The sequence below is a fragment of the Camelus bactrianus genome, chromosome 12 (assembly GCF_048773025.1).
Source record: "Camelus bactrianus isolate YW-2024 breed Bactrian camel chromosome 12, ASM4877302v1, whole genome shotgun sequence".
NCBI lineage: Eukaryota > Metazoa > Chordata > Mammalia > Artiodactyla > Camelidae > Camelus > Camelus bactrianus.
Window position 1 is genome coordinate 65122293 of NC_133550.1, and position 12262 is coordinate 65134554.

Consider the following 12262-nt stretch of genomic DNA (forward strand, 5'->3'; position numbering starts at 1 on the left):
GTCCCGCAGGCCCTCAGTCAGTACCTATTTACTCTTATCTGAGGCACAGTTGGTGACATGCTTGGCTGTTTTCTCAGGCCACGGGAGAGAAGATACAGCAACTGTGTAAGAGGTGAGACTTCTCCCAAACAGACTGTGTCTCTGTGCTGCCAGCAGGGTGGCTGATGACACAGTGACAGGGGCTGTATGGACCTCAGGTGCCCCTGAAGTTACCACTGTTGTGTATCGCGTGACACCGTAATTCTTACTACAAACGTACTACAGTTAAGACCTGTTACTATTTTTTTATTATTATTATTATTATTATTATTATTATTATTATTATTATTATTATTATTATTATTATTATGGGGGGAGGTAAGTAGGTTTATTTATTTATTTATTCTTAGAGGAGGTACTGGGGATTGAACCCAGGACCTCATGCATGCTAAGCATGTGCTTTACCATTTGAGCTATACCCTCCCCCCAAGACCTGTTACTATTTTAGAAGTAACGTTTACAGTTAAGATCCTGGCTCATCAAGAAAAGCCTGACTTCCATTCAGGTTACTCTGCTAAAGATGGAGGAAAAGAAAACAGAAATACATTTATATCTACGTAGATAAGACTGAGCTGTCTGTCTGTCTCTGTGTATACACATGTATCTCTACACACACAGAATACAAGTCACCTGGAAGACACTGGAACACAGCTCACTTCCTAGTAACCTGGCTCTCCCGGTAGCTTCCAGTGTAGGGGTCCCCACTGACCTTCCCTACAAGGATCACCCTCTCCATGACTTGCTCTTGAGTCAGCCTTCCTGGCTCGAAAAGGGATTGAGCTAAAGGGCCTGAGCCGCCCCCGCCACGTGGGCATGGCAGAGGACATGGCACTCCGAGGCTCAGGCAGGGAGATGAGCCCACAGAACGGACAGCCTGCCCTCAGAGGCCTGGCTCCTCCTCGTGGCCGCAGAGCAGGACAACCCTGGCAGGGTGGGCTCCACGTCCAGGCCCAGGTGGGCGTGTCAGCACCACCGCCTCTGTCATCAGGAAAAGGGTGTGCGCACCTCGCCCTTTCTAGAGCAGCCATCACTACATCCTGTCTACGCCTTGAAATAGGCAGATGAACCCACTTCCAAACTATGTCTTCCTCCAAAGAGGACCACGCTCCTTATCTCTGGACAGAATGCCACCACTTCCCAAGGGCTTCCGGGTCTGTGAGCTCCTTTCCTGAACAGGAACAATGTCCCACAGGAGGACAGGGCAGGGCCTCCGGAGCACCTGCCCCCGTCCTGCCACCCCCCGACCCCGGCCTGGGAAACGTCTGGCGGGGGGCACCATGGAGCCAGGGGCGGGGCGGGGGCACCGGAAGGGTGGCAGGCAGCCAGGCAGCGGCCAGGCAGCGCGCAGTTACCTCGATGAGCCAGGGCTTCAGCCTGTCGTCGATGATGATGTCGTAGCCGTAGCACTCAAAGCAGTGCTTGTCGTTGTTCATCACCGGCTGCGGGGAGAGGGCCAGCGGGTCACAGCCAGTGCCAAGAGGGCCCCCTCAGACCCACCCAGGGGTGGACGCGACGCTGAAGCAGCAGGACCCTCCTCACGGTGGTGAGGTGCCGGCTTCCCATCTGTGACCCCGGCTCCCCAACTCTGCCCCGCCTCCTCCCTTCCTCCCCTTGCTCCCCCTGCAGGGTTCAAAGATGGAAGCTCTCCTCAACCTCAGAAGTGGGGTTTATGACGCAGTCACCGGTGTCTCCACGTCTCCTTCATTGGAGGCGTGATGGCCAGCAAGGAATATGTCCAGCGGCACAAGACTGTCCTCAGAGCGGACAGAAGTCCAGCTCCAGGCCCAGGGCACCCAGAGTTTAGGCCTGCGCAGCCTCGCCACACACACACACACACACACACACACACACACACACACACACACTCAGTCCACCAGGCTGCCAGTCCCCTCAGGCTCTTTGCGATGCTCGGGGCCAACTTACCAAACTCTTTTCTGTGACAAAAGTCAAATCCACTTAAAATTTTTTTTTTTTTAAATTCCATTTCATAAACTATTTACCCAGTGCATACAAACCCACCAGCTGCTTGTTTACAACACAGATTCCCAGGCCGCCCGGGTTAAACTCTCCAGGAGAAGCCCACCAAGAGCAGTGCCACAGGCTCCCGGGGCCTCTAACGCCCCCCCAGCAAGAACACGGACACCAGAGTGAGGCCTTTCTACACATCAGAGGGTGCGTGGACCCCACTTAAAACACTGGACTTCGAACAGGAAACGCCTAAGGGGGAGAGAGCCCAGGGTAGCCCTACTCCCTGAAGGAAAACCAGCCTGGGTGGGCTGTTTCATCACGTGGAAATTTAGTGAAATCACATTTCCACTGAAAGTCTGGTGTCCTAAGTCAGTGCTCACACCACTGTCCCAGAAAGCCTCCACGGAAAAGGAAGTCGCTAACCGTGTCTGGCCCTTCAAGCCTGCCACCCCCATGCTGTGGCTCTCAGCTTCTCCGTCCTGTCCCGTGCCCTGGGTCCACCCCCTGCACCAGGCCCTTCTGCTGCCTTCCTGCAGCCTCCTGCCTCCCTCCCTGCCTCTTCCTCAGATTCCCGGAAGGCAACACACCTGGTAAAACAGAGTGACCAAATATTTACCAAGTGAATAAAAACTGAATACATAAATCCTTGCTCCCCAAACCCTCAGGGCCTTAGAAATCCAACAGCTTTTCAGGCCAGGAGGCTGAAGCCCAGGAGATGCTCAGAGGCACCTTCCAGAGGATTCAGGCTTGAGACAGGCCCAATACCTGGGGCCGGGATACAGGTCTTCTTGATTGAACAGCCAACGCATTCTCAAAGCTCTGCCAATCAGGGAGACGAAAGGGGGCCAGGAAAGGGGGTGGAAGGGCTGCTTTAATCAGGCATTAAGGCTCGCACATCGCCTATGTTATAGCCGCTGGTGCGTACCTTCCTAAAGCGTGAGTTAGCCTCCGCTGAGTGCGTTCACACAACAAGCCCAAGACATCAGTGTCGCGATCCGGATTTCACAGAGGAGCACTCGAGGCCCAGGGAGGGTGGGCGGTCACCTGTGCCAAGTCACCCGCAGTGCTTGGCTTGAAATCTGAGCCCAGGACTCCCCCTCACATCCCCACCGCGAACCCCACCCAAGCTGTCAAGGTTCAAGACACGGCTTCCATGGGGTGGGAGACGTGGCCCCTAAGATGCTTCTCTCCAACAGTTAACTAGACTAACTAGACCCTGTTTTTTCCCCTTCAAGCCCTCGCTGTAAGCTGGAGGCACAGACTGAAGGGAGAGAGGGCCTCAATCTTCCACTTGGAAGGTCTCACGTCAATATTTCTACATACGTCCACCTTGCTGCCAAACCCACATCACACTTTCTCCAGAACAGAAACGTCACTTGTTTCTGACTCCGTGGAGTGAACTCTTTCTTTTTACAGCCCCTCAGCTCCAAGTGTATGGGCACCGACTGCAGTCTGGGACTGGTTTCGGCACTAAAACAGCAGCCTGCGTGCTGGTGCTCCAGGGTTTATTCCCTCCTTTTCCTTCAAAAATAGACGCGCACCTGCTTTAGAACAGTAAAACAAAACACAAACGAAAACCGCGCACCAGCCAATAGATAATGAGACTTGAAGTGGAAAAAAAGAGAGGATCTCTCCAGCCCCAGATGTCTATGAAATAACAAAGCAGGAAGCCTGCGAACAAGGAGGCTACTGACAGTCCATCTCCAAAACATCAGCTTACGCCCAAATATTATCAATTCAGCGGACACAGGAGTGTGACGCTGACGTCACAAGGACTCTGCCCTCTTGCAGAGGTGCCGGGGCTGTGGTGGCACCGCGGGGAGCCGGCCCCTCCCTCCCCAAACCACGCTGGCCTCTGGCAGACATGTAGGAGGTGAGACCCTAAACACTGGTTTTAGCCAAAGAACAAGAAGTACCCCCAAAGCCCAAACTCTGGTTGGGTTTGTGTTTTCTCCTTCATGCTCTCTGCTCCCAGGGCTCCCAGCCACAAACGCTTCCCCCTCCCCCCGCTTCTGGGACTCATGGCCCCAACCCCACCTCCAACCCACTCCCAGGACTCACAGCCACGGCCTTCAGGGACTGCACGATGATCCAGTGGATCTCGTCGAACAGCTTGCTGGTCACCTCCTTGCCCCGGGTGCTCTCCAGGTAGAGCCGCAGGTTGTTCACGGTCCACTTGCCCCCGTGGATGTGGTTGTAGTCCTCCTGGTGACGGAAAGGGTGCGGGGTCCAGGCAATGCACCCAGAAGACCCCAGCGCCTGTTCTCACCCTTGAGCGTTTCCTGGTGCCTCCTCCATGAGGGGCAGGCACCCAGCAACCTGGCAGCCTGACCCTGCCCCACAGGGAGCTGGGCCTCCTCCTCCTCCATGTGACATTATTAAAGTACACTCATCCCTCAGTATGTGCAGGGGATTGGTTCCAGGACCCCACTCAGATTCCAAAATCCTTGGATGCTTAAGTCCCTTAAATACAATGGCCTTGTATTTGCATTTAACCTACACACATCCTGCCCATCTCCAGTATACTTTAAATCATCTCTGGATTACTTGTAATATCTCATGTGATATAAATGCTATGTAAATAGTTGCCAGTGAGCAGCAAATTCAAGTTTTGCTTTTTGGAACCTTCTGGGATTTTTTTTTCCCCAAATATTTTCAATCCATGGTGGTTGAGTCCACAGATGTGGGACCCTTGGATGCAGAGGGCCTACTGTGCGCAACTCTAGTCTTCTCACAGTTAATCATTTATTCCTTCCAGCGCACACTGCGGAGTGCCACCAGACGCCCCTTTAAGACCAAGGCACTCATTCTCCCAGCAGGGACCCTCCGGGAGCTGCCCGTGGCTAAAAGGGCCTGCCTAGTCCAAGTTTACACCTCTCCTGGGGCAGTCCGCAGCCAGTGACAGGTTGATGCCAGGGTTCTGGCCCCTACCTCCAACAGGGACAGCTCTGCAGGGCCACCCAGCTGCACTGTGTCCCAACTTGATGCTCTCTTTGCCTGGTCTGGTCCCCTCCACTACCAGTGTTGCTCCTGACATCCTGTGCAGTAAAACTCCTACATGCTCATCTCTGCTTCCTGAAGAAGCCATCCCGGGATGTACCCTGCCAGGCGCTCCGGTTCAGGAGCCCCGCACACAAGCCTCCCTCACAAGGTCCCATCAGGAAGGCTCAGGCTCAGAGAGGTCCCGCTCCTTGTCCAAGCTTTCATCCCGGCTGCGGCCAACCTGGGACCTGAGCCCAGCTTTACTGATGCCAGTTCAGTGCTCTGTCTATTGCTCTGACCCTGATCATTAATTCTCCACATGCCGCCTCTTTTGGAGGCAAAAAGCTAGAAAATACTGAAGTAAAGTAGAAATTTTAAGATTGGGATTTCATTTTCCAAGTATAAAGTGGAGAACTGTGAACTAAAATAAACCAGCCTAATAATGAACAAACACCACAGACTCAAAGCAGACCCTGCTTATATATAAAAACCAAAAATTAACCATATTTTTTAAAGTACCTCTTCAAGGTCAGAGACAAATTCCTTTTACATACTAGTTCTCATTAAAATACCTTAAAAGATGAGGTGTTCAAGCTTGTTTACCTCAAAGAGGCTCAAATATATCATTCAGTGTTCGTACCCCTCAAAAAAGGACTTGTATTCCTAAAAGAAGTTACAGAAAATCCTGGCTAACTGTCCAGAAATCCCTTTCCTTTCCCAGTCACAGATTCTCATCACTGTCAAGAATAATTTGTTTACTTAAAAAAGTTCTAGAGGCATAAAGTATACACTTTCTGGGGGTGGGGGGGTATAGCTCAGTGATAGACCAGTGCTTGGCGTGCTCCAGGTCATGGGTTCAATCCCCAGTGCCTCCATTAAGGGACAAAAATAAGTAAGTAAATAAAGTACATACTTTATGCAAAAAAGTCTCTTACACATGCCTAGATATAAAAAACCTTAAACATCTGGTTTTGGGCCTGTAGGAAAGTTATTTTATCACAATTATCTCAGAACACTTTTATCATATCAACTCACAAACATCCCACATTTCAGGACCCATCCCTGCTCCTTTATCTCCTTCGAGGCCTCATCCTCCACCCTGGGAAACCCCCAGCAGTCAGGATTAATCTCGCCTCCTGGCGGGCCCCCACCCCCACCCCCCCACCCCCACCCCCGTGTGCTCAAGGCAGCACTGAGGTCTCCTGCCCTTTCCTTATCATCAGTCCTCTGCCTGCTGGATTCTGAGCTTCCTGGGGGTGGGGGACATGTCCTGGCAACCTGCCCCAGAGTAGGGGGCGGAGATCTGCACCCAGAGGCACTCAGTGGGCATTTCAGTGGCCAATAGAACATCTATTTTCTCTGCAGTTCTAAATTAGAGCCCCGTGAAGCTTTCATTCAAGGCTGAAACTGAGCTTTCTCAGACTAAGCACTTCCTTACATCAAAAAGCAAAGCACCGACAAACAGGGCCAGCGTGGAAAGCATGCTGCTTCTGGTGCAGGTGGAGGTGCCAGCCTGAAGCACTGCTTCTGCTCTCTCCTCCTGTGGTTTTTAAAAACTGGCTTCTGTTTCTTATTGATGGAAATAGTGACCCAGCTGACTGGTGTCCTGAGAAGGCCCTTTGAATGGGACCCTCCCCATTTCATTCTGGCATCCCTGGGGCAAAGAGGCTTTGCAGGCCAACACACTGCACACTGTCCTCAGGACACTGAGTAGACTGGAAGTCAGTCACTGTCACCTCCTACCCCATCCAGACTTCGTTAAATGTGCGACTTGGCTATGAAGGGTCTGGGGTCAGTGCTCAGCTTTCTCCAAATGACTGATAAGTCTTGTGCTGTGTCACGTGGAAGATATTTTCCCAATTCTTATGAATAAGGCCTTGGCCAAGTCAGTTCTCCTCTAACTGTAAATACTGTAACGACGATGCTCTCTCGGTTTGCTCTCGGGAAAACCTGGTGGGTAGGTGAATCAGGCCACACGCGGAAGCCAGTTGCCACCCTCAGTGAATGGTGACCATTGTCCTTTCATGACCAGCAAGGTACAAACCAGGGATCCTGTTTGCAGATGAGGAGGCCCAGGGAGGCGGGGGGACTTCCCCAAGTCACACAGAGGGTAAGTGATGGATGTGGGACTGAGCCCAGCTTGGTCTGACCAAACCCTTCAGTCGGTTACTCAGAAAAGCTTGTTTTTCCTCTAAAACGACAGGGGTATTCAGGCTCCCATTCAAGCAAGATCCAAACAGAAGAGTCATTCATAAAGAAAGGAGACCTTCAGGACTTCTTCATTAGGATGGGACTGAAGCCCCAAAGCCTGCCCAGAACCTACAACGTCCCACGGGTCCTGTGTCCTGGCCCTCACTGGCTTCTCCAGGTCCCTCTCACTCCACCACCCTCACTTCTTTCAGCTCTTGCAATGCTTCTTCCTGCCACAGGGCCTTTGCACCTGCTGTGGTCTCTGCTCAAGCAGCCTCTGACCACCTGGACTATGGGCCCCTCCATTCCATGCTCTTCCAGGCCTGCGTTCCTTACCTTCAGAGCATGCATCTCAGTCTGTGATGACATGTTCATCGGTGTGATGATCTGGTGACCATCCCCCCCCAGGCTCTAGGCGCCATGAGAGCAGGGAACAAGGAAGTTTTTGCCCATCACCATAGCCCCAGCGCCTGGCACTGGACCAACCCAGGCAGGTGCTCAGTGATTATCTGTTCAATGACTGAATGTCCTCTCATATAATGCTCCCAATAACCCCATGAGGTAGTAATATTATCACCTTTTACAAATGGAGAAACCGAGGCTCTGGGAGTTAAAGGAACTTGCCCAAGGTCACAGAACTAGAAAGACAGGGCTTGAAGGTGAGACTTCCTTTCTCCAAGTGTCCCACTGCCACCCCAGGCTGACACTCCTGGGACAACCACACTGGATTCCTGGGGCTCCCACTCCTCACCAGTGCCAGGGCATCTTAAACACACTCCTGTACCCACCCGCCCTCTCCTGCAAAGAGAAAAAGAAAGAAATCCACAGTCAGTCCATTTCCTTAAGTTCAAGTGACAAGAAACACTTACCCCATGTTTCTGAATGGCGACGTTGGTGAGATGGACAAACATGTTATCTAACTCGCTGGTGCTCGGGGTGTATTTCACTGTGCAGAAGCGGCAAAATCCAAGTTTATACCTAAGTGGGAATTCAGATTAATTCAGTACTCTGAGGATAAGCGTAAATAAAATATAACACTTTTTCTCCTAAAAGAGCTGCTCTTTTTGCTTTAAACCTTTCAAAAAGCTGCTTTTTAATTTTTCATGGTTCTTTTTACATAACAGCTTTATTAAGACATAATTCATATGCCATATTACTCATCCACTTCACGTGGACAACTCAATGGTTTCTGGTATTTTCGGAGCTGTGCAGCCATCACGACAATCAACTGCACAATGTCTGCATCCCCCCAAAAAGAACCCTGTGAACATGAGCAGTCACTCCCCAACCCCAGTGCTGGGCAGATAACAATCTGCTTTCCATCTCTAATGTTTTGCCTGTCCTGGGCGTGTCATATAAGTAGAACTGTACACGTGGCCTTCTGTGTCTGGATTCTTATACTGAGCATGCCCGCAAGGTTAAAGAGCTGCTTTTTTTTTTAAATTGAAATACAGTTAGTTGAAAATGTTGTGTCAATTTCTGGTGTACAGCATAATGCTTCCATCATACATGAACATACATATATTCATTTCCATATTCTTTTTCACCATAAGTTACTACAAGATATTGAATACAGTTCCCTGTGATATACAGTATTAACTTGTTTATCTATTTTATATATATTAGTTAGTATCTGCAAATCTCAAGCTCCCAATTTATCCCTTCCCACCCTCTTCCATGCTGGTAACCACAAGTTTGTTTTCTATGTCTGTAAGTCTGTTCCTGTTTGGTAAATAAGTTAGTTTGTCTTTTTTTTTTTTTTCAGATTCCACATATAAGTGATATCATATGGTATTTTTCTTTCTCTTTCTGGCTTACTTCAGTTAGAATGACAATCTCCAGGTCCATCCATGTTGCTGCAAATGGCATGATTTTATTATTTTTTATGGCTGAGTAGTATTCCATTGTATAAATATACCACAGCTTCTTTATTCAGTCATCTGTTGATGGACATTTAGGTTAAAAGAGCTGTTTTTTATTTTCAAGATTCACATTAGCATCGAGGTTTCCATCTTACACGACACAGACCACGTGTCAGGCACGTTGAGCTCCACTGACCCTCCTAACGGCGGGGAGTAGGAAGTATCACGTCAAAGCAGTCAAGAATGGAAACGGGGGGAGGGTGCAGTGGCAGAGTGCCTGCTTAGCACACATAAGGTCCTGAGTTCAATCCCCAGTACCTCCAATTGAAAAAAAAAAAGAATGGAAACAGAACTCCAGCTCTTACATGTAGCAGCGCAGCGGGCGGTACGTGGACACCAGAACATACAAGCGCAGGTCGAACTTCCTGCCGCCGATTAGTAATGGGTTGTTGATGTACAGAGAGATCACATAGGCTTCCTTCGTAGACTGAGACACAAACCTGGGCGTGTCAGAGAAAGTTGAAATTAGATGCAAAGACCAGAGGTGACAAACTCGCTGCCTCCCATTAAGTGAGAGGCCGGTTCATAGGGGAGAAAATGGAGAGGTGGTGCCCACAGAGGACCCCCGATCCCATGTCCCCGCCCCAGGGGACAGTGCCAGCAGCCCCTGAGACTCCATCAGGGAAGTGTTTCCTGCACTGACCCACCCCAGGGGCTACGTTCAGTAAGACTTAAATGCAGTTCCCTGCCACTCCTGGGAACACAGAGTGTGGTGTTCCCTGCCACAGCTGGAAAGGATGGCACTGACGTGACCTCCAGGCATTTCCTGGCAGTTAAGGACTCAAAGGCAAAGAGTGAGCCCTAGACTAAATCCCTGGTGTTTTTGCTTCCAAGGGGCCCGCAGCCCCGGGAGCAGATCCACCCAGCCCGCCACCTAGGTCAGCTGTTGTACTGGGTGCACGCGCTGCCTGGCGCCTGGGGGTGGATGAACTCGGTCCACCCCCACCTCGCCCCCCTCAGGCTGCTGCTGAGTGTCCCCAGTTTACCCCGATGAGAAATCTAAGAGTCTAAACAACAAAATTTACCCAGATGGTAGGTGTCAGACAGGAGTTCAAGCCCAGGTACCCAAGCATTAAGCACGTGCCTCACCCCCTCAGAAACACTGACTGACCAGTTCTCCCCACCACTTTCAGAACAAAGAGTGGCCCACGAGGCTCCCTGCTGCTGAGACCTCTGCTGGTTTACGTGCCATCCCTAGGTGAGATTCTACGACTGATGGCACTATTGTGGTCACAGAGCCTTGCCCTGGGCGCCATGTGTACACAAAAAACTGCACGCCTGGAAAAGCAAGTATGGGCCACCCAGCCCGTGGCCAAAAGGCTGAGGATGACACGAGACTTCTGCCGGGAAGCGAGCAGAATGGGTTCCCCACTCACGAAGATGTTTTGCTGTCTCGGGACCACTTTTTGATTTGTGAGAGCTTGTTGATCAGGAAGATGCCCTTTCCCTGGGCTTTGCCGCAAGGCTTCATGATCCAGGTGCTGGAGGGGCTTTTCCTGAACTCCTCCACAAACAGGTTGTAGTCAGCCGGCAGCATGTAGGTGACCGGAACAAAGTCTGAGAGGAGACAACGGTTAGCCAGCCCGAAGGGGGCCAACAACAGCAAAACACTGCCACCGCCTTTCCAGGGCCTGTTTTGTTCCCCCACGCCCCCACCCAGCATCTCACAGAGTGAGGACTTCCACCATTCAGACCCTGAACAGCACAGGCACACCTCGATTACTGCACTTCACAGACACTGCATTTTCTACAAATTGAGGGTTTGGGGCAACCCTGCACCAAGCAAGTCTATCGGAACCATTTTTCCAACAACCTTTGCTCACTTCATGTTTCGGTGTCACATTTTGGTAATTCTCACAGTACTTCAAACTCCTTCATCTGTGATCAGTGATCTCTGATGTCACTACTGCAAAAAGAGAACTACTCGCTGAAGGCTCAGATGGTCAGCATTTTTCAGCAGTAAAATATTTTTAAATGAAGGTAGGCGTATTGATTTTTCCGACATAATGCTATTGCACACTTTAGTGTGAAGATAACTTTTATTTGCAATTGAAAACCAAAAAATCAGTGTCACTTGCTTTATTGAAGTATATGCTTTATTTTGGTGGTCTGGAACCCTACCCACGAGATCTCCGAGGTCTGCCTGTAACGAGTTCTCTCTCTTAGCTGTGTGCTAAGTACTTTACAAATCTGTATCGTTTAATCCCATGGCAACCTGTGAGCTAGGTAGGTACCGTTATCTTTCCCATTTATCAGATGAGGAAACTGAGGCCCAGAGAGGTCTCATATAATTTTCCCCAGGTATGTAAAGGGATTCTGAAACTATCTGACAGCCCCGCTGTTCTCACCACATGGGACAGGGACACATGGCTCTCCCTTGGCATTGCTGGATACAGTAATGACCCCTCCTGGCAGCCTGTAGCTCAGGAAGTGGCCCCCTGGTCCTGTGCACATTCAGGCGCTCACACAAACTCAGATTCCAAAGTTGAGCCACCGCCCTCTCCCTATCCTGGAGACACCTGGAATGAGGGAGGCACCCACTATTTGCACAAACACGTTCACCCATCAAAGCCAACAACAGTCACCATCTCATGCCTTGTGCCACTGATGTAAAACCTTTAAACTATTTAAAACATAAGGCCAGCAAAAAGGGCACGAACCCAGATAGAGGTATTTTCCATTTTCATCTTTTTCTGCCAGAGGACTCCCTTCCTTCTCCAGCTCCTTCCTGTATCTTTTGATGTTCTTCACCATCAGATCCTTCCGCGTCAGTTCATAGTGGTTGGGAAAGTGGTTGACTATCTGATCGTCCGAGAGCCGGTAGCCGGTCTCCACACTGAAGACACTGCGGATGGTCTGCACGCTCATCCTAAGAGAGAAGCACAGATGGGCGTGCAGGACGAGGCTCGGGCACGTGCGCGTGCAGGCAGGTCTCCTTAAAGCCCTGGGACTCCTGACCTGGAGCAAGATCCCTCAGGGCTCACCTGTCCCCACCCGGTCCCCACCCCACAGCGGCACAGGGTACGGGCCCAGTGACTGTACCTGGACTGTCCGAGGCAGGAGCACTTGTGACTCTTCCCTGAACGGTTTCACTCTCTGGCACAGAGTAAACCCTCAGTAAATGTTTATCGGTTAATAATAACACTGATTATTGATAATAA

At 50.6% G+C, this 12262-nt stretch overlaps 1 protein-coding gene across 8 annotated transcripts in view; it reads right to left on the minus strand.

The window, feature by feature from the left end:
- TTLL1 (TTL family tubulin polyglutamylase complex subunit L1) overlaps positions 1-12262 on the minus strand; it is a 28726-nt gene that overhangs the window by 5680 nt on the left and 10784 nt on the right. For 7 of the 8 annotated variants that reach the window (XM_045520588.2, XM_010960191.3, XM_010960189.3 and 4 more), the window contains 6 exons: positions 11762-11970; positions 10478-10658; positions 9407-9541; positions 8049-8157; positions 4069-4212; positions 1392-1478 (listed from right to left, as the gene is read on the minus strand). In XM_045520588.2, the coding sequence (XP_045376544.1) occupies positions 1392-1478; positions 4069-4212; positions 8049-8157; positions 9407-9541; positions 10478-10658; positions 11762-11970 (865 nt within the window). Of the gene's footprint in view, positions 1-1391; positions 1479-4068; positions 4213-8048; positions 8158-9406; positions 9542-10477; positions 10659-11761; positions 11971-12143; positions 12198-12262 lie in introns of all 8 variants that reach the window. The other variant, XM_010960193.2, reaches the window with a different exon arrangement.